Source organism: Saccostrea cucullata, unplaced genomic scaffold (assembly GCF_032062105.1).
Source record: "Saccostrea cucullata isolate Sc308-1 unplaced genomic scaffold, CSIRO_AGI_Scuc_v1 ctg2639, whole genome shotgun sequence".
NCBI lineage: Eukaryota > Metazoa > Mollusca > Bivalvia > Ostreida > Ostreidae > Saccostrea > Saccostrea cuccullata.
The window spans coordinates 26,601-48,762 of record NW_026917917.1 but is presented as its reverse complement, the minus strand read 5'-3'; the positions used below and the strand labels follow the sequence as shown (position 1 = coordinate 48,762).

Sequence of the window (22,162 nt, the reverse complement as noted above, 5' to 3'; positions counted from 1 at the left end):
TAAAAAGAGCTATTCTGTTCGTCTCTTGTTCGACGTCTGTCCGTCTATCTGTTCGTCATTTTCTATACTTTTCATATTTTCAATTTCTCAAGAACCAGAGGTCCAATGTTGGAACAGAGCATCCATGGGTAAAAGGGATTATAAACTGTTAAAATGAAGGGTCAAGTCCTTTTAAAGGGAGATAATAAAGCAGAAGTAAAATGTAGAACTAAAAAACATCTCAAAACCACTGCATGGAAAAACTGAAACGATGTAAGCTTCCTTAGGTAGTGAAGATTTTATCTGTTCAAACCATAAACCCAAGGGTAGGGTTGGGCAACAATCCGTTCTCAAAATCTTACATCGAGGAGTATATTTTAATGGGAATTTTGTTAACAATGTTTTTATCAGGTACCAATGGACCACAAAAAACTGAAATTTTGTAGACCTTCCCTGAATATATTTTGATAATATACTGATGGAAATTAATAAGGGAACGTATATTTACTGTTACTTAATGTTAAGTATGTTTCATATGTTCGAGGCTCTATATAGCTATTGTAAACTGAAAATGTTAAAGCTTATTTTCACTCAAAAAGAAACTTTGCTATTGAAAATTGATTTCCGTGATTTTTATGCAAGAGTATGCCCATTTAACACTTCAATAGACGACAATAATCATTATACCCGAACTTTGAGAATCATGCCAAGAGCATACATTTTTGAAAATCAAAAATGACAGGCTATCGGATGAATTAACGGAGGTCAATCAATATGCCAAACTTCTAGACAAATTTAACAAGTAAAAAAAAAGGGATTTCATGTCTGTGGAACCGGTACACCCAGACAGGGAGCGTAAAGATTAGACCAGGATGTGGTTCCAAAAGTAAAACAACAGCTTGTAATGACCGTGAGCCAGTGCTGCATTCCCTACGTAACAGATTCAAACCTGCAGAAAAATTAAATTCTGAGTTCAGGGCGGCAAGATAAATAAGAATTTTTGACCATACTAACAGAAACAAACTTAAAGCAGGGGGCCTAAAGTCATGTCGTCCTGTTGTTGGAGTGAGGATGACTGCTGAACAGAGGCGTTTCAGAAGAGCATGGGCTTCAAAACATCAAGCAAGACAATTCCAACTTTGGCGCTATACCATGTTCGCGATAAATTTTTGTTCAATTTGGACTTTGCAGACGGTCGATTTAGCGTTTTTCGACGCCTCCGTGAACGTTATCATCCGTTTATCATCAAACAACATGATGCCTATGGTGGTGGTTCGGTGATGGTTCGGGGCGGCAAAATCTACGACCACAGAACTGATCTTGTTTTACTGGATGGAAGGGTGACTGTTGGTCGTTTTCGAGATAAAGTGTTGCGAACTGTTGTTCTTCCTTTCCGCCGTAAAGTGGGCTTACATTTTGAGTTTAATCATGACAATGCTCGACCCCACATGTCTCATGTCAGCAGGGATTTTCTGACGCAGAACAACATCTGGCTGTTGCGATGGCCATCCAAAAGTCTAGCCCTTAACTCCATCTAACACCTCTGGTATATTCTTGGACATCGGGTGAGGGATCGTGATACCCCACCCCAGGCAGTTAATGCCATGTTAAAGGCCCTTCAGGAAGAGTGGCGCGCAATTCCTCGAGCTGAGATACAAAAGTTGATACAGAATATTCCACGACGGTGTGAAAAAGTCATCAAAAAGCAGTGGAGACACACCAAATACTAAACTTGTACTTGTGAAACACATATTTAGTGAAATATACTTGATCCAAATCCACTAACAATCATGCAAATTTTACCATTAAATATATGCGTTCCCTTATTAATTTCCATCAGTATATATTGTACATAATACAGACCCCAGGGATAGAGTTTTGGCCACAGAACGGAATTAAAGTTTTACATTATGATTATATTTAAAGAAAGTGGTTTTAAAAAGGAATCTGTTTTACATCAAAATACGAAAAATATTTTTAAAAAAATCTTTTGCTCATGATTTGCATGGAAGCTTCCTTAAATAATAATAATTGTAAATTATTGAAAGCATAAACCACTGGGGTAACTGGGGCCACAATAAAACTGTACATTAAAAATACGAAGAAAAATCTCTACAAATTTTCTTATATTATAAACTGAAACAATGGACCAAGAAAGCTTAAACATACATGCATGTGGAAACTTCTTCAGATAATATAGATTGTTCAGGTCACAACGTAGATTTTTTGGTAAAAGTCTTTAAAAATCCTCAGGAGTTTATTCATGATTAAACAGATTAATGTGGAAGCATACATCAGTAATGAAGCTCTTTTTTTATAAATCACTGTCCTTGTTTAAAGTGTGGGGCGTAGAATGGTAATGAAAATACATCGAAATATGTATATATTTAAAAAGACAAGAGGCCCACGGGCCTTATAGGTCACCTAAGGATCATATAACAACCTTTTGACAATTGAATTTGGTTCGTGGTTTAAACCAGAGGCCATGAAATTAATAATTTTGAAAGAGGCACTATTGCTTATCATTATTATACACTTAGCATGCTACATTGTAACTTTAGTTACTTAATACCCAGAGGTAGATCAGAGTAACAAAGAGAAAATGCACTTTCACTTTATAACCTCTTTTAATTTGTACCCCATCCTAAAGGAACCACTAACCTTTGGGCCATTTATTTTTAAAATTTTTGAACTTTTATCATAAATTTTATTTCATCATAAATGGTTGATTAATACAAAAAAGCAGATTTCAAAGCATTAATTTAATTTTAGACTAGGTAGCCCCCATCCCCCTCCCCCCGCCATACCCCTGACCAAACTAACCGTTTTGCTAGATGCACCTTTTTTCATCATTAATATGTATATACTTAGAACAGTGGCATTTAACCCTGGAGCAAAGGAAAAGAATTAATGTATTTTCACTGTATAATCAAAAGAGCCCCACCCCCTAAAGCAAATAGCAAAACTCCTGACACAGAGGAGATAAAAATTCATTAATTTGGCTCAGACATTCTTGCTTATCAAAATTATGTATCTAGTTTGTTTATTTAATACCCAGAATCAGAGAAGAAGATTTTAAAGGAAAAAAAGCCTTTTCACAATATAACCAATATAGCCCAGCCTTAACACCAGAACCCATGCCCCTGGGTCCATAAATTCAAAATTTTGAAAGAGGCATTCTTGCTCATCATAACAATGTACTTAGTTAAGTTATTTGATACCTAGGAGCAGAGCAGAAGATTTTCAAAGAATCAATTCATTTTCATTATATAATCAATAGAGCCCCACCCCGGCTAACACCAGAACCCCTGACTCCGGGGCCTTAAAATATACAATTTTGGAAAAGGCATTCTTGCTCATCATAACAATGTAGTTAGTTAGTTTATTCAATACCCACGAGCAGAAATGAAGATTTTCAAAAATTTATGCATTTTTACTATATAATCAATAGAGACCAGCCCTAGCACTAGAACCCCTGACCCTGGGGCCATGAAATTCACAATTTTGGTAGAGAATTCAATGCCCATTACAATCATACCAACAGTTTGACTGCTTGATGTCCAGGAGTAAAGAAGGAGATATTTAAAGATTGTACTAATTTTAGTGGTTTCGCAGTACGGTGAAGGCAACCCATGGAAAAAATATGGTAATGAGGTCATAATGAGGTTTGACGTCATGACAGTTGCTCCGCCTTGATTGATTCTTATAAGGAAATAGAGCTCAAAATAACTATTTACCGATATTTGCTAGAATTTGTAATAAACGGCAATATTTCCATGTCTAAATAAATAATTATTAGTGATTTTCTCCTATATAGAATGGCATGTTTTTAAAATAATTCTCTTTCTTGTGTGCCGTTTGGCTGCATTCGGCTTCAGCCAAGCGCTTGCACTCGATGACACGGAATGTTGTGTACATCTAAAAACGTGGCGACATCAGCTGAGATATGCAGTGGATTTAAATGCAATAATCAGACATTCTTCAAAGAAAATAGGGATAAGATAAGAGACAAGGCATTGTTTATCCCTATTACGAGAATATGAGGACATTATTACAGAAAATAATGGAAGAGTGAGACGATCTGCACCAGCTCCTTAGATCCATCACTGCAGTGCATTCAGCCCAGGTATGTATGCACATGTACATGTACCTTATGTAGATATGCTTCTTTTAACATCGAAGAAAAAAACTATCGCGAGTGTGTACGTGTTTATTTAGATGTATTATCACAGTCAGTGAAAAACTAATGCAGTGCAGTGTGTGCCCCCCCCCCCACAGCCCACATGAAGTTGATCACTTTGTTTAACTAGAAATTTAAAAATGTAATTGTACTAAATATAGAGTCGATTAGCTTAACATGTGTAATAAGGGGGTTCAACAGTAATACAAACTTCGACTAAATTAAATTTGAAATTTCATTGCTGCAGTCAATGTGTCGGCAATGATTTACTGAACATGTAATGTTGTTGTCATTTTGGCATACAAACATGCTACATAATGTAAAAAATATTATTTGTATCAAAAGAACCTCCACTTTAGATCTATGGTTTTAAATTTTTAGAATTTCTAAATTAATGGGGAATAAAATATTTATTTTTTTTTAGTTTGATTTCATGTCAATTTTTAAGTCAATTAATTTCTGTAATTATTTTTTTAATCATATGAAATATAATACTTTTTTATTGTAGCAGTCAAGAGATCCAGGCTTGAAGTATAAATGAATACAAAATGCATCCATTTCTCAACAGGGTATGTACACTTATAAAGCATTTCACATTTTTTTTAACCATGCATGTGTGCATGATAAGGCCTATATTTATTTTTCATTCTGATAAAGATGAAAGAATGTTTTTTTTCATATTCTAATCATTTGTTCTTGTTAATGTCAGAGGTTTTAATTTCCCAGAAGAGTTTTGTAATACAACTTTCATTGGCGTCAGAAGCAAATTGAAAGTGGGGGGGGGGGGCTAAGTGTAAGAAAATTTTTTGTACCTCCAAAAACAGCTGACAAGCAAAAAAAAAAAGGAAATGTCCATTTCCCAAACACCAAAATCCTATTTCGTGGGAGGTGGGGGGGGGGGCAAGGTTCGAAGTCCAGTACCAAAAAATTTTCTTCCAAACACCAACACTTACCAATCTTAACCTATACTAAGACAAATCTATGGAAAGTGGGGGGGGGGGGGGGGGCTAAACTTATGAAGATTTGTTCAATGCCTATACTAAGTATATATATATTGAAGCCAAAAAACAACTGTATCAGAAAAGTTTAAAGGCATGCTTTAAATTCTATAGGGATGTGAAAAATGCTAACCCCTCCTTAAAAACATTTTTACATATATTTGATCACTGTATTAAACCTATAGCTTTATATGGCTGTGAGAACTGGAGCATTATTAATGTTACTCCAAAAAGGAAAAATATCCCTCTTTTTGATATATTTAAAGATTGGGAAGTTGAAAAACTCAATATGAAATTCTGTAAATACATTATGGGTGTATCTAAATCTTGTACAAATGTAGGAATCTATTCTGAACTAGGGAGGTACCCATTATATATAGACATGTTAAAGCAAATATTCATGTACTGGTATAGACTAGAACATACATCATCTAACCTACTGAAAGCAGCTCTCAGTGAGTGCAAATCAAACATCATCAACAGTGATTGGTACTCCAGTATATTATTCTACAGTGAAAAACTTAATATTAATTTGTCCCTTTGTAAAAAACTAAGTGAAAACAAATTTAAACTGTACATGAAAAGACAACTCAGTAATAGTTTTTTAAACATTTGGAACGATATTCGTACCAATTATTTGGAAGGCTTTGGTAAATTAAATACATATTTTAAGTATAAAAGGTCTTTTTATTTTGAAAAATACTTGAATATGAAAAACCGAGACAATCGGGTAATTCTCACAAAATTCAGAATTAGTAATCATTGTTTAAGGGTGGAGACGGGTAGATATGAAAGGAAAATTAATAAATGTGGTAAAAATGAAATTCTTCCCAGGTGTGAGAGAATCTGTCGTTACTGCACCTCAAGTCCAACTGAGGATGAATTACATTTTTTGCTAGAATGTTCACTTTATAATGACTCAAGAAGAGAGTTTTTAGATAAAATCTTTAAAACCTTTCCTAATTTGATACTGCTTAACAATGTTGACCTGTTTACATGGATTATGTCAAATGAAGATTCTGAGTTTGTTGTTTTATTATGCCAACTCTTAAATGCAAATTTTAATAAGAGAAAACAACATAGTTCAATATAGGCATATTGCAGATATTATACATAGGCCACTTATAATGTACATTCTATACATCCTAAAAGAAGATAACTAACTCTCTGTTCATTATACTATGTTTGTTTTGTTCTGTTTTGTATATGTATAACTGTGATGATTTTGGACACTGTTCTGTATGCTCCACTGTGGGCCCAAATTGGTTGAATAAATATTCTATTCTAAAATTCTATATTGGGAAAAAAGTGGGGGGGCTAAGCCCCCCCCCTAGCCCCCCCGGTTCCGACGCCTATGACTTTGTTTCCATTTAACTATATATGAATTTCATAAATTCACTACAGTATACAATATATTATGAATTGTTTTGTCAAATGTAAAGTGATTTAATTTTACAATGTATTTTATTTAGCAATCTCATACCAATAGCATATATAATGTGTTGCAGATATTCCTAAAGAATAAGACCAATGGAATCATTCATGATCAGGCAGCAAGGTAATCCATGATGCAAGGAAAATGGTATGCTCCATATTAGCTATAAACCCAATTACCATGCAATATTCCTGGCAAACAATAAAATATAACAGTAGAATTGCAAACATTTAATTATCCATCCAATGCATGTTTCCATGTATTGATCTGAATTTCATTCAATTTTAAACACCAATTTACTCTCAATAATGTTATGTTACATGTACTACATGTAAGTCCTGATTTTCTCATACATGTATTTTCAGAATTGATTTTATCCTCAAGAACATGAAGTGATGGAAAAAATTTGCAGCTGCCCGGTATTCCTTGTACAGTCTATCTTAATTTGAAAAGCTGTTTATGAAATAAAATTTCTTCATAAAAAATTATTTGAATTTTTCATATACATGTACTTACTGTACAGGTGTTGAAAAGGCTACTAAGATTTGATAATCTTGACTTGCATTTATTTGTGTGGTGGCAGGCTGTCAATGTCCATCAAGATCTTTTTCCAGCATGTGCATTTTGTTTTTCTTATATTAATAATAGTAACTACAAAGGAGATTAAGGGCCCCCCTAATTGATTCAAAACAAGAAAGGGGACCACCATTTTATTATGAAGGGAAGAGGGGGTGTGGGGGGGGGTGGCAAGTTTTCCCAAGTCATTATTTTTTTTTATTTTTCATGTCAGTGAAGGACAGGTCTACTTATATTTATTTCCAACAAGATGAAGGACAGATTATTTATATTCCTCCCTACTGAAAATGTCTGAAAAGCTAAAAAAAAATTATAGGAGGGGGAACACTGGTCTGGGGCAGATTAATTTTTTTTATTCTGTTTGGGACATATTTATTTTCAAAAATTTTAGATTTACCCCCCCCCTTTTTTTGGAATAAAATGGTAGTCCCTTTCACAAATACAGGAATTTGTATGTTTTTCACTAAGTCTTAGTTCATAAAACGTATGACTTAAATCCCATAGGAGTTGAAGGTCTTAAAGAAAGTCATGATATAATCTTGTATGCAAAAAATATATATATATATATTTGTACACAAGTGTATACATAAACATTAGTGACAGAGGGATTATTATTATCAAATTAATTATTGATGGAGACTGTGAATTGACTATTATAATTGAATATCCCCATTTTTATTAACAATCGGCGTTTTAGATTACATGCTATGGCAAACTTTACACCTACATTGACATGTAGCTGCAATTGTGTTTACACAGATTCGAGGAAATGCGGAAGTCTGAAAGACGTCTTATAACATACATAATTCACACATTGTATAGAGAACGAAGTCACAAAATAGAAAGTAATATCCAGTGTTTTATGCATACTGTTCGATTAAGTAAAAAGATCCCAGCGCATTCTGCAAGTATAGGCCTAGTTATTTAAAATCTACGAGGTAAACAAACTTTATCAAGTACTAAAGAGTTATCTCCCATGCTGGGTCAACGATGCGTTTGAAAACTATATTTAGACTGACTGTACCAAGATGTCAATTTTTAATCAAAAAGTTCAAGGGCAAGGCGACAATCTAATAAGTAGGTTTTTATTTTAAATTATTCATTTTACTGTATAGTTTTCAGAAAGTGATGCTCATTTCTTTGTAATTCTTTAGGTAATTTATAATTTCCGATGATATTAGGAAAATACCATATTTTTCATATACTACTGACTGTTTCAGGTGAATAACTTAAATGTATCGGAAAACCAACTGAATGAGCATCACTTTTGCGAAAGTATAGATACATAGGGACAATTTAAAAAACTGCATGTGCAGTTATTTGTTTGTTTGCCTTGCCCTTGACTTTATGGTTAAATTTAACATTTCATTTGTTGATCTAAAATCGGAGCCCACGTGACTTTAGAGGGTCACATGATAACAAAAATTCCTAGGTGAATAGCGATGGACATACTCTTCAAGATAACATAAAACTTTTATTACTAGAGTGTCTTGCTGAAAAAAAAAAATAGTTGAATATTAATTGTATCGTTTTCGATGACTTTTTATAGAAAATGTTGCCTTAACTGTACTGCGTTTGGCCCTACCCCCAAAGCCCCAGGGGGCAGAGACCATGAAATTCATAATTTTGGTTCCCCTTCACCCATAGATGCTGTATGTTAAAATTCGTTGAAACTGGTTCAACGGTCTCAGAGAAGAAGCTGAAAATGTTCAAATGTTAATAGACGATGCACGACACACGGTGCACGACGACGGACGAAATCGGATAGCAACAGGTCACCTGAGTTTACTCAGGTGACCTAAAACACTGTTGTAGAAAAACAGGACCATAGTGACTCAGGTGATCTTTGTGGCCCATAGGGCTCTTATTTGCATAGAAATGCATGAGAAAATATGTTTAAACTATACTTCTCAAGCAGGAAAAACTTGGTTTGCTATGCTTACACGGAAGCATCATCTGATAGTGTTTATTTAATTTTATATGTTTATTTAAATACCTCTGTCGAAAGGATTGGGCAATAATATCAAAAAAAAAAAAAAAAAAAAAAAAGATAACAAAAAAATACAAATGTAACATATAAAAAATCCATTCTCTCAAGAAAACCAAGAGCAAGATGAATTATAATAAAATACAAGTGTTTTGTTGCAATAATGTCCCCTAGAGCTCGAGGCTTTGGTGGGCAACAGTCAATAAAAGATTTTACATTGGAAAGTTAGAAAATTATCTTGAAATAATTGTCAAGAAGAGTTAAACAGTGATGAAGATCATTCATTGCCAGTGTAGATTCTTTTTGTTGCCAATCCGAGTGATAGGTTTGAGTCATAACAGCAGACCAAACTTTTCTATAGGGACATGTAAGGAAATTATCTACTGATACAGAAAAGGACCAAAAGATTTGGGTGATGGTTGTGGCTCCATTAGTTCCTTTCTTTTTTTCACACAGAATAAACCTTTATTATATCAAGTGACAATGGAAAATAATGTTTTAAAATAAGTTTTTTTTTTCAGATGCCTTTGACCAGCGGACTTGTACAGACTTTGAATGTTTTGTTCACTATGCACTTTACAGCGATCTTCCTACGTCTGAAACAGTTTTGGAATATTTCCGAACGTCTGGTTATGAAAAAGAAACCAATGAAGAATGTATTATTGTACCTTCTGAATACAACAAGAATGTCATAGAGAAGATGGACGTGGATATTATTGTTCATAAAACATTTAAAGATGTTGCAATTCACGAAGCTGTTGTAAAAATATGTGAGTAATATAAGAAATTAACAATATCATACACCTGAAATATATAAGTGAGGGAGTTAGCCAGTTTCACAAGGCCAGGACAATTTCCCGAAGCTAGTCTTCAAAAAGCGGGGATTAACTCACTTGATTAAATTATGGGTTAAGTTCAATAACATTTAATACCGATACAAAAGTAAAATCTTGAGGATTTCGGATAATCTGAAAATATGCCTTCAAAGCAGGTATTAGCTTATATGACTAACGCACGGGGAATAGTCTATTCACAGATATTTTTGTGGAATTATTTACATTTTACTATCTAATTTTATATAGGGAAAACTTAGTAGAGGTTAAATAAATAAAATCAATAACACATTGCTGGTAAACCTAAAAGTCTCATTACCAATGATAATATTTGGTCTTAATATTCAATCTGTGGTTGTATATCGAAGACACCATAGGCGCATACATGTCTATAATTGTTTGATATATAAATGTCAAAATTAATTGTATATCATCTGGAATTCAAAAATATGAGCATGGATTTAAAACAAAATAATACCGCATGCATAAGGAACCCAGTTAAGGTTTAAATTTATATCAGATATATTATCCCTGTAAAAAAAATTCCTATGACTTTGATTTCATTCAGCCGATTGGTAAGTTTTTTGTGTTTTTTTTCAACGCAACATTTTTTTTAGAATATACGGTTTTGAGAACAAAGAGGCATTTAAGATTGAAATGCTTGGTACACCTTCAGTTTGTGGTCTTTAAATTACATTTTCAAGAACATCTTTTCAAACATTTAAAAGAGAATAGGTAATGGAATATTGTTTTAGATATTTTAAATATTTATTTCTTGATTCATTTTACACAGTCTTTTCTTTCATTTATTTCTTTGATATATATTATTTATCTCATCCAGAAAAATATTTTCAACATTCACTATGATTTTTTTTAATTAATGGGGTTCGCCCATGAGCTTTTCAGCAAATTTTTATGGTGACCACTATTTTAAAAAAAAATCTTTTGAATGTTTTAGTTTTTACAATAAATTTGGAATCTATAATGCAAATAAACTGTACTCAATGAAAAACCAATGATCACATTCCACACCGAAAATAATTAGTGATGGAACTATTTTTCGTGGCGAAAGGTTTTTTAGAAGAAAAAAATCAATTTTTCCTCTTTTAAAGCAATCAGTATTGTTAAGTTTGGAATCCTATTGTTTTGGAACATGCCCAAAGAGTAATTTTGTGCTGTGAAATGTTCTAGACTGGTCCGATATTAAATATTAAATTAAATGTCATGAATTCTATCAACATATTTGGGAAATGATATCAAATATATATCGTGAAAGCCCTTGGAAGAAATTGCTTAAAAATATGCATTATTTTAGTTATATCTAAAAATTAACAGCACATACCCCCTTTTTATTTCATTTTCTGAATAACTAAGGTAATTTCAACCATTCTGCTTAAATTCAGAAAGAAGCACTCACGCTACATGTAACTCTCAATTCCCGCTTACATTTTGGAACCATTTAAATCAATACGAGGGCCGTTTAAAAATTTTGAGGACTTGTTGCAGAGAAAAAAAAATTGACAACATAATCGGGCAAAAGGTCACACATAATACGATATAAAAGAATCTTTACTTATATGGTCTCCAAAATTTCATATCAAAATGTTGTAAATTGGTATAAATTTTGAGAGATTTATCAGGACATATCATTGAGCTACGGCGCAACAAAATTTTCGACGTCACAGACATTATAAAGAAAAATGTGATTGAGCTTTTATTTTCTCAACATTTTCCCATGAGTACCTGTACAGTTTGAGTTCCCTTATCTACTATAGTACTCAACATCCAACATTATTTCTTGTTGAGCTGAAAATCTATTAAAACAAGTAAAGGATATTTTTTTTGTTTTAAAACCAAAAAAAAAAAACTGCAGGTATTTATGATATACAGCGTTGTTGCAACCACTATTGAAATAACGACCACTATTGAAATAATTATATCAATAGTGGTTGAGAGTGCATATCAATGGCAAACATAGTTCGTAACCACTATTGAAATAACGTCCACTATTGAAATAATTATATCAATAGTGGTTGAGGGTGCATATCAATAGCAAACATAGTTCGTACCCACTATTGAAATACGACCACTATTGAAATAATTATATCAGTAGTGGTTGAGTATGCATATCAAAAGCAGACATAGTTCATAACCACTATTGAAATACGACCACTATTGAAATAATTAAATCAATAGTTGGTGAAAATGCATTTCAATATACATGTAAGAACAATAGTTTCGTCAGCTGTTGTTTTATTGATAGAAAAGTTTTACCATTAATTTTGAATTTTTTACCAAGATTTCACAAAAATTGGATTGGGAGTAAAAAATGTATAAATTTAGATTAAAAAATAAAAATTTATAGCTTAATAAGGATAATTTCTTTATACTCTAGAAATTTATTATATTATTTATTATATTGTATCGCAATCTTGTCTTTAAAGTGGCATATATATTGACCAGGTGTACTATGTATTATTAATTTACCATTTTCAATAAAATCAGACCAAAAAGATACACCAACCCCGGCATCCATATTTTTGCTTTCATCATCAGTTGTTAGATGAAGATTTAGATAGTTATTGAAATAATGATTTAAAGTGATTTAAATAATTATTTTGATAGTTGCAAGGTTCCTCGTCACGGCAGGCATTGGCACGGTAAAGATCCCTCACTGCTGAATGGCCCTGAGTGCCGGGTAAAGGTCAAACTTTGAAGTCCTTCACCGGTATATGGTGACGTCTCTATATGAGTCGAAAATGGCAGAATGACGTAAAACAACAATCAATCGACAGTGGCAGATTGATTTTTGTATTTCAAAAGTGAACATTATTTGAATAGTTGCTGAAACCTATGGTTCTTATATTGAAATGCATTTTCACCCACTATTGAAATGATTATTTCAATAGTGGTCGTATTTCAATAGTGGTTACTAGCTATGTTTATTATTGATATGCACTCTCAACCACAATTTATATAATTTTTTCAATAGTGGTCGTTTTTCAATAGTGGCTCCGAACTATGTTGTTATTGATATGCACCCTCAACCACTATTGATATGATTATTTCAATTGTGGTCGCATTTCAATAGTGGTTATGAACTATGTCTGCTATTGATATGCACCCTCAACCACTATTGATATAATTATTTCAATAGTGGTCGTATTTCAATAGTGGTTACGAACTATGTTTGCTATAGATATGCACCCTCAACCACTATTGATATAATTATTTCAATAGTGGTCGTATTTCAATAGTGGTTGCAACACAGCGTGATATTGGTGAGTCTCAATCGCGTCCTTTACAGTCCGAATAAAGATTTTGTCGAGAATCTTCTTCCTGTCTTCCCATATAGCCTGTTTACAGAGATCTAACGGTCTAAAATTTTATTTTGTTGTTTGTGGACGAATGTCAGGAATACCCTAGTTTACTACATGTTTTATTTATTTTGCATATTTTGGATCTATGTTGGCAATATCTCGAGCATTACACATAATTTAACAAAAGTATGGTGCGCCGTCAATTCAGGAGATGTCATTTTCACAGTCGTTTTCACGGGAATCGCATTGGAAAAAATCATTATAATTCTGTTAGTATTTCAAATATCATGTCAGAAATCATAATACATAATAATAGAACAATTTAAAAATACATTTGAGAAAATTGTCGAAAAATATCGCGAATTATAGAAAATTAATAAGTTATATTTTTAATTTTCCACATGCTTTTGCTTCAATTTTTTTGTCGTGCTCCGTACCTCTCCATAAGCGATATCAACATACCTATAATTTTCGTAGAATTTTTTTTTTGAAATACAGAAATTTTGCCCAAAATTTATTGGAACCTTTAAGATACATATTTCTGTGAAATTTCATAACTATATGACGTCTGTAAGAGTAAATAATAGAACAGTCCGCGTAATATTTGAAAGGCCCTCGTATGAATAGCAATTTGGCCATAAAATCTTTGTTTGATACAAAGAACAGTCCAATGGTAATTGATTAATCGTCTTAATACCAGCGCTAAACAGTAAATTATCTATAATTCCAGCTCTTCAAGAGAGGGGTGTAGACGATATATTTTTATTTGAAATCGGAGCTTCAAGAATCAACGTATTTTGAAATAGTCTTGGATATGATTAAATATTCCGTTTATCTTTTCTTATGTTTAAGGCAAATAAATAAAACATAAATATTTCAATAAAATATAATGTTTCAGTTGTATATTGTTTTGCAATTAGTGGAAAATAAGCATTTATATCCTTTTTTTCTCAATAAACATATGCCCCCCTCCCCCCCCCCCCCGTGTCACACAAAAAACTTTGGTATGAATTTGTGAAACAACATTCCATATTACCTGTAAAAGGGAATTTTTGTGACACGGGGGGGGGGAGAGATGTTTTGAAAATATTTTCCGTTTCCCGTTGATTTCTATAGTGAAAAACACAAGTTTTACCAAAGTTTTAGAGTTTTCTCTCTTTGTTTTTTCAAATAAGTAATGTTTTATGAAAATCCATACAATTAGCTTTAAAAAATATGAAAAAAAGTTAATATGTTAACTTTTAAAAAATGATCTGGAGGTAGGCGGGAGAACAATACAATCGTCCGCAGTTCTTTTACATTACTTTTACCTGATTTTATTGCTTTTAAAATATTTAACACCAAAAATAACAATTTTGAGTGCAGAAGTGTCAAATAATTCACTATGCAAAGAATGTGAAATAATTTTTGATAATTGAAAATGAAAATATGGCTATGATTGATCTAATAATTCAGTTTGATAAAAAAATATATATATAATGAAACATATGAAGATAATGAACAGTATTCAAGATCAAAAGTCCATAAAACAATATAATAAGGACAACGCAAATACAGACCTCCAAAACAGGGATGGGAGCACGTGCCATGGAGGAGTTAGCATCAACAGCCGACTGGTCACAATCGCCGTGTGCTCCTTGTCATGATCGGGAAATAAAGGGAGAGCTGGTTGTCAATTCAGTGTATAAATAATGGACTGACAATTAGTAAAAATCGTCAATCAGCATATGACTCAATGATAAATTGTATTATTTTTATTTGTGACTTGTTTATAACATACATTTGTCTACTATATTTTTTCGCTCATAATTTTGTATGCATTTCTTGAAAACTTAATGCTGAAATTAAAAATGTGTTAAATAAACCAATTCGACGTCTCGGTGAAATGACGTCGATCATTTAAACATCAGTTGGTCGTTATGATACGAACCAGCTGTATCCATACAGCTATGTGTTTCAACACATTGCTCAGATACATAAGTAGTTATGTTATGCATTTAATAGCTACCTTAATTCTATTGTAAAACATGATCGGATCATTTCATGCTAAATGAATTACAATGAATAATTCGTTCTCAGTGCGATTATATAGAGAGAACTCCGGAAGTTTTTGAACTCATTCTTTATAAAAATGATGTAATTAAAAATATAATTGCAAGCAAAAAATACCGCCAAATTGTCTAAAATTTAAGTGAACAATGTAACGTCAAGCGGATTGAAACGTTTTAGGCGTAAAACAAATTGTGACGAAGGCAACAAAGATTACTGATGTAGGTTACTTGTTGTACATGTATCCAATTAAAAGAGGTGTTTCAACGCGTATCAAATTATTGTTCCGTAAGAGAATATTTGTGTACGTGCATGTAATTATACACAACTGTAATATACGTATCTTAGAAATAAAAGCTTTCTATAACCTACAATAATTCTTGAAAAATTATTTTTAGCCTTGTATCTTCTAATGTTTTAGTAAGAATTCCAGAAGAAGTAATTGGGTGGAACGATGAAAGAAAACAACGATTTATTGAAGAACTGAAGAAAGGAAAATCACGAATTCATCGAGCTAGAGTTATAGTTGTTGGGTGTGCAGGAGCAGGTAAAACAACTTTGGTTGAAAGACTGAAACATCCAGACAAAGATGAGATGCCTAGAACTACCACAACTGTTGGTCTTGATGTTCACAGAAATGTGTTTCTAGTCGAAGGCGGGAAACTAATATTAATGGGTAAAAAAACATGTTTACATAATTATATATATTTGTGGTCGTATACTTTTTCTTACTTGTTATGTTCTAAATGGTATAACCTACAATTTATTTCTCTCTCTAAATTAAACTATGAATAGGTACCGGTATATGGTTAACCGTAAAAACTTGATTTAATACACTTACAATCTTCGTCTTGGTCGCATACCGACAATAACAAAAGACAAAAGTAGATGTAGCATGCTGTAAACACTGATTAATTGAAAACTCTGCACGATCGTATCCGAGAATTCCGGAAACAATCTCGCACTGCACGTTATACTAACAATCTAATCCTTCCTTTCAAACAGTATCAGGACTTTTTCATTTTTTTTTCATAATTCAAATTATTTGAACTGAACAACCGATATGCTCATATATTCGTCAACTCTTCCTAATCGAAACATTTTGTAGTCATAAAAAATGACTAAATTTAATGTAGATTGTTAAATAGAATATTCTGAAATGTCCGTTGACAAAGAAATCTTTCGGGGATTTTGTCGGATATCACTTCAGCTTTGTCGATTTAAAATATGCTTTACATTGAGCAGGTACATGTAGCTCACACATTTTAGCGCTAAAATCATTGAAACAAAATTGGAAAATACCATTTATACATAAGTATTAAATGGTTTCCGTTTTCAAAGAGGATATTTCAGGGTTGGGAGGGGGGCATACAACTAATACAGAGATCCTAGTGGGTAATACAATCATTTTTTACTGATTGTATCATCTCCTCTCAAAAAAATTGGACCCGGTCATCGACTCATCAAACTATGAAGTTTTTTTTTCAATATGTTTTAATATTTTCCCTTTTCTTTCTCTTTAAAGATTTTGCTATAGATTCAATCTCCAGCTTCATTGGGCTTTAATTTATAGGTCGATTGAATGAGTCAGAGACTCAGAGACTGCACCCTTGATTAAACAGAAAGTCATACTTATGAAAAGCAAGTGTATTTTTAGTTGTATAAAAGGGTTTTGTATTTTCCTATTGGCGTACTTTACATTTCAAAATGCATTCACAAGTCACTTGCAAACTAATAGAAATTTATATCGTATGTATAATTTGCAATGATATGAAATATGCTTTGTTGCCTAAATTTTTTTTTTCACTATTTATTACTACATAAATTTAATAGAAGTATAACAATAAAAAAATAACATTATTACAAATACGTTTTATTAATTATACGTGCACTTTGTACCTGTTTGTATTATTTTCACAGGAGATGCAACTTCTTTGTCATCTTCGAGTAGCAAAGACAAAATGCTAACTGTGATGGACTTTGCCGGACAAAGTGCATATTACGCATGTCATCAAGTTTATTTGACCAAGAGAGCAATTTATTTATTAGTCACAGACATGTCAAAATCTATGGAGGAAAAGGTTGGACAACATGTTTGTGACGCTGATGGAACAATTTTTGCAGACTGGAAATACGGAGGTACGAAATATGTTATTGATGCCTAATAATTTACAGTTTAGTCTAAAGAATAATGAAAATATGTCCAAAAAATACACAAGAGAGAAGCTATGTACAAAACCTGATCTCATCTCTTATGTATATAAAAATCCATGTTAACAATTTGTATTATTTCCATATCTTTAACACCACCAACAGGTTATCGTCGCAAGTCCTTTTTTCAATAAATAATCCTAGTGGAATAAGGGTAAAACAAAGTGCCTTGAATATATGTAATCTTAAAATTTACAATTTCTATTAAATGCATGTATCTTAAAGAGGGGAGTGAAACTACTGAACCAAAACTTACAATCGCGTAGAAAAGAATTAAACCCTAATATTTGATTAATTTCTTGAATGTAACCAAAAGGATTTGAAGACTTTTTAATTACGGAATAACTGAAAAGAGATATTTCATTGGGAACAAACACGGAAAATCTTCTTTTTTCCTATATAATGTATCTGACAAAGCTCTTTATAAAAAATTTAATAATGATTTTTACAGATTATATTAGTTTTTGGCTTCAGAGCATTCGGACATACTGCGGGGAAGACATGCCAGTAGTTCTGGTGGCAACACACAAAGACAAACTTCAGGTAAATTAAAAGTGTCTTGTGACTTGTTGTTTGATGTGGATTCAAAACCTGTCGAATATTTAATATTCTACACTTGTTTTTTACAAACCGTCAGAAAGCGAATTTTAATTTTTTTTTTTTTTGGTTTGCCTATTTAAAAGAAACATGTAATCAATTCAGGACTCGTACATTAATCTAATTGATTTTTTAAAGGCAAAACATTTCGCATGCATTGAGAAAAATTGGTGTAAATATTGTGGTTTACTCTAGTAATATCAACAGAAATATATGCTATTGCACTTTGAAATAATAGGCTTGAAACGGCACAAAATAAAAGAATAAAGCTACAAGGAGGTTAAAAATAACATTCTAGAATATATAGATATTTGCATATAGACAAGCTTGAATGCAATACTTATCTAGAGTCAGTTTTCATCAAATCGACTAGGCTCAAAGGGCAGGATATTTTGAATATTGAAGGGTTGATAATTGTGTATTATTATATTATAAAAGAAAAATGCTAAAAAAAATTATGAAGTTTATATTACACCAAAATAACATACTTAGTTTCTTTATTCAAAAGTGAAAAAAAAATTCAAATTACATATCGGTATCTACTTGCATCTGAAATATTTGTTCTTTCCAATTTTAAGTGATTTAAAGAAAAAATTACATATTTATATTAAAATATGTTTAATAATTAGATTCTCAACTTTGCTTTAAATGTTGATTTAGAAATTGGACAAGAGCTTTTACGAGGACATTCTACATTCTTTACCTAAAAAACAAAATCTGAAGAAACATTTGTCTATAGAGAGGTATTTTGAGATTGAAGCGGCTCCCAAGGACAATGATAAGATATTAGAAATTCAGGATCGTCTAATTGACCTCTTAACGTCAAAGAAGGAAGAAAACTCATACTCTCACTGGGGGGAATTTGTCCCATCCTTTTGGTTAACTGTTGAAGGAGAATTAGAACAAAACAGAGAAAAAGTCATGCGTGTGTCGCAATTGAAAGAAAGATACAATTTAGAACTTTCTGAAAATATTGATAGATTTCCTGATAAAGTTCGACATCGTTGGTTTCAGTTAAAGGTCAGAATTGGTGTAGAAGTATCAAAAGATATAAAAAAAATTCGTGACATGCTACAATTCTTTCATGAAATTGGGTATATTCTTTTTTTCAATGAAACGCCCTTAAACGATGTTGCCATTCTAGATGTCCAATGGTTTATTGATGCATTCAAATCGTTAACTAGGGATAAAAATCAAGCAGACGTAGCACTACCCACAAATTCCTCAGACAAAAAAATCCCAATTCTCATGGACTGTTTCCAAACTGCAGAAGATATGGAAGAGTTCTATCAATCAGGAAAGCTACCATGTGAAACTCTGAAAAAGTTCTGGGAATCTCATGAAGATGAAGATCTCCTCGAAAATAGTGACTCTATTTTAAAATACATGGAACGTCTTGGTCTTTTAGCCATTGGAAAAATCTTTCATTACATACCATGTGTGAACAAAATGGATATCAATATTTCACAACTTGAGGGGATATCTGCAAAACAGCACAAGACATCAGTCTTACATTTCCGATTCAAGCATTGCCTGCATCATTTCTTTTTCCAAAGAGTTGTCGTTGCTTGTATGCACAAATGGAAATACTTGGAAATAGATCGCAAAATTCAGTTGTTCAAAAACGTTGTTTTGCTAGAACACATACAAAGGGGAAATGTCATTGTAATCGGCGTAAATAAAACAGCGATTCAGTTATTGGTATACAGCAGTAGTACTTCAAGATTGCTGCGTACCGCTGATACTTACAAAGTTCGAAATACTGTCGAAAAAATCATAAGTTCCGTTGTAAGAACATTTCACAGAGCCGTGAATTATGAAGTAGGATTCAGTTGTTTGGAGAGTGACAAGATAACGCAGGAATGTGAAGGACAATTTATTCTAGAGAAGGATGCAGTGGCCATGTCAAAGCTTGAGGAAGGACGCGAATGTGATTACCACACTGAAACACACTATATACATTGGAGTAAAATGGTCAAACATTGGGTAAGTTTAAATACCTTGGGTTTACTCTAAAAAAAGAGATTTATATTTGAGCTCATAAGAATGTTTTGGTTAAGTTTTTATTTCAAATAACAAAAATTATAAATTAAAAATATTATCACATCATTTCAGAATAAAGACCAAGGTCTGAGATTATGGTGCTTTTCAAGAGAGAGGAGAAATTCGACGGTAGAGGGTATCACCAGAGAGGTAGATTTAAAAAACTGCAAAAATAATTGATAGACAATATCCAAAGAAAATACATATACCCATCAAACCTTACTTTGTTTTATGAAATCCCTAAAACTTACATGTTTATTTTCAAGATTTCTCATCAAACTTTCAAAAAATTATTTTACTTTTTTCTTTCAAGCTTAGGGTGATTATGAGCATGCTTTCTATACAAAGACACAGGTTCGCTAATGCAGATTATCACCAAAAATTTATTATACTTTGTTTTTTTGCAAGAGGGGAATTTGGTATTTATAAGCAAGACATAATTTTTGAGAACTTTGGTTATTGTTTTAAATCATATTTAGTAAAGGAAATATACATTTGTACACGAGAATAACATTTTCCCCAGCAGGAAGTCTCGTGTTATAACACCAAAATGAAGTAGTCACGAATAAAAGTGATTTTTCAAAGGTGAAGAATTAAGTTATTATGTAAAGTTTTGTAACGATTCAGTGAATTTGAGTGTCATTTCATGAGTAGCAACACTCTCGATTTTTTATTGTAGAAACGACATGTTTTAAAGCAAACGGACAGACGTCCTGATATCACCAATTCTGTCAGAGCAACTTTAAGTCTTGAATCGCCTTTTTACTGAAAAGCAAAAGAAATGCAACAAGCAGTAATCTACAAATGTTTGAATTTTTTATCTAATGATTTTTCAAAAAAGAGTACAGAAAAGCTAAACTCACTTTTCAGAACATTAGAGAATTGTTAAAAGGTGTAAAATGTTTATCTTGTAACTTTACTTAGTAACATACGACTGTTACCCCCCCCCCCTCCCCCCTCCCCTCCAAGCCATTCAATTACAACGTGCAAAATACTGTCCTAAACAACAATTGAAGGAATTATTCTTTGCAAGTTTTAAATGCTTGTTTTTCAGATGATTAGGTCAAATTTTTATCTAACTTAGAACATTGTAGTAACCCTTGGAATTCTAGTCCAATGACTATCATTTATGCATATGATACGTAAGATCCTGAAGAGGCGTATTGTAGTGTATTTTTTGATGAACAACTCTCATTCACCTGTACTTTGAGATTTTCCAGCTAGAGCAATGGGAATGCGTACTTAAGCCGTTTTCAAGAAGCCTTAGCATCGTTCATGGAAACGAAAAAAGATTAATCTTTTGAAATATTGCTGCACTATTTAAGATGAGTAGATCAAACCCTGAAAACTCCATAATATTGCCAAATGTTTTTTTAAACATGCAGCTTTTGATTTCTATTATGCAAACTCAAAATTGACTTCCTGTTATGGTATGAACATTTTACAAACGTTAAATAACCGATATTTACCGAACAGAAGGTATCGATAATTTTAAATGACAAAATTCTTTACTTTATATAATTATTAATATTTCCCCCTTAAGTAGGGTGTTGGTTTCCTTTGCTTTTCAGTATATTTCACTCTTTTAACAATGAAAAATTTCAATTCGTGTTTTAAAATTTTGTATACAGTGTATTGGATTTGATTATCGAATGAACCTTCTGAGATTCGTTGTTAATTTGAAAGTAAAAGCACTGTATGTTGATCGGGCAAAATTTAAAAATTGCTAATTTTTATCACCGTCTATTTTTTTTTTCTACTTAACAAAACTCCTGTTTGTAGAAGATTTGGACTTGCACATGTGTAATTTTGTTGTGCTGTCAAAACTTCCAAGAGCGCTAGTTGGGGCAGGAATGCACTGTGTGTCAAAGTGACAATTGGCCTTTGTAGTGTTATAGCATATACTAACAGTTCAACACAAACAGAAGAAAAATGTTATAGAAAATTCAACGCA

At 32.4% G+C, this 22,162-nt stretch overlaps 1 protein-coding gene and 1 long non-coding RNA gene across 2 annotated transcripts in view; both read left to right on the top strand.

Moving 5' to 3' along the window:
* Positions 1 to 22,162, top strand: part of LOC134262053 (uncharacterized) — a gene marked incomplete at its 3' end in the record, with an annotated part of 55,776 nt that overhangs the window by 18,161 nt on the left and 15,453 nt on the right. Inside the window, exons 6-11 of the mRNA XM_062744467.1 lie at positions 9,677 to 9,925; positions 15,779 to 16,033; positions 17,278 to 17,496; positions 18,020 to 18,111; positions 18,826 to 20,151; positions 20,281 to 20,358. Coding sequence (XP_062600451.1) covers positions 9,677 to 9,925; positions 15,779 to 16,033; positions 17,278 to 17,496; positions 18,020 to 18,111; positions 18,826 to 20,151; positions 20,281 to 20,358 — 2,219 coding nt within the window. The remainder of the gene's footprint in view (positions 1 to 9,676; positions 9,926 to 15,778; positions 16,034 to 17,277; positions 17,497 to 18,019; positions 18,112 to 18,825; positions 20,152 to 20,280; positions 20,359 to 22,162) is intronic.
* LOC134261985 (uncharacterized) lies at positions 3,589 to 7,045 on the top strand. Its single transcript, XR_009990925.1, has 4 exons — positions 3,589 to 4,105; positions 4,668 to 4,728; positions 6,666 to 6,739; positions 6,958 to 7,045. It is a non-coding gene; the product is annotated as an uncharacterized LOC134261985 (long non-coding RNA).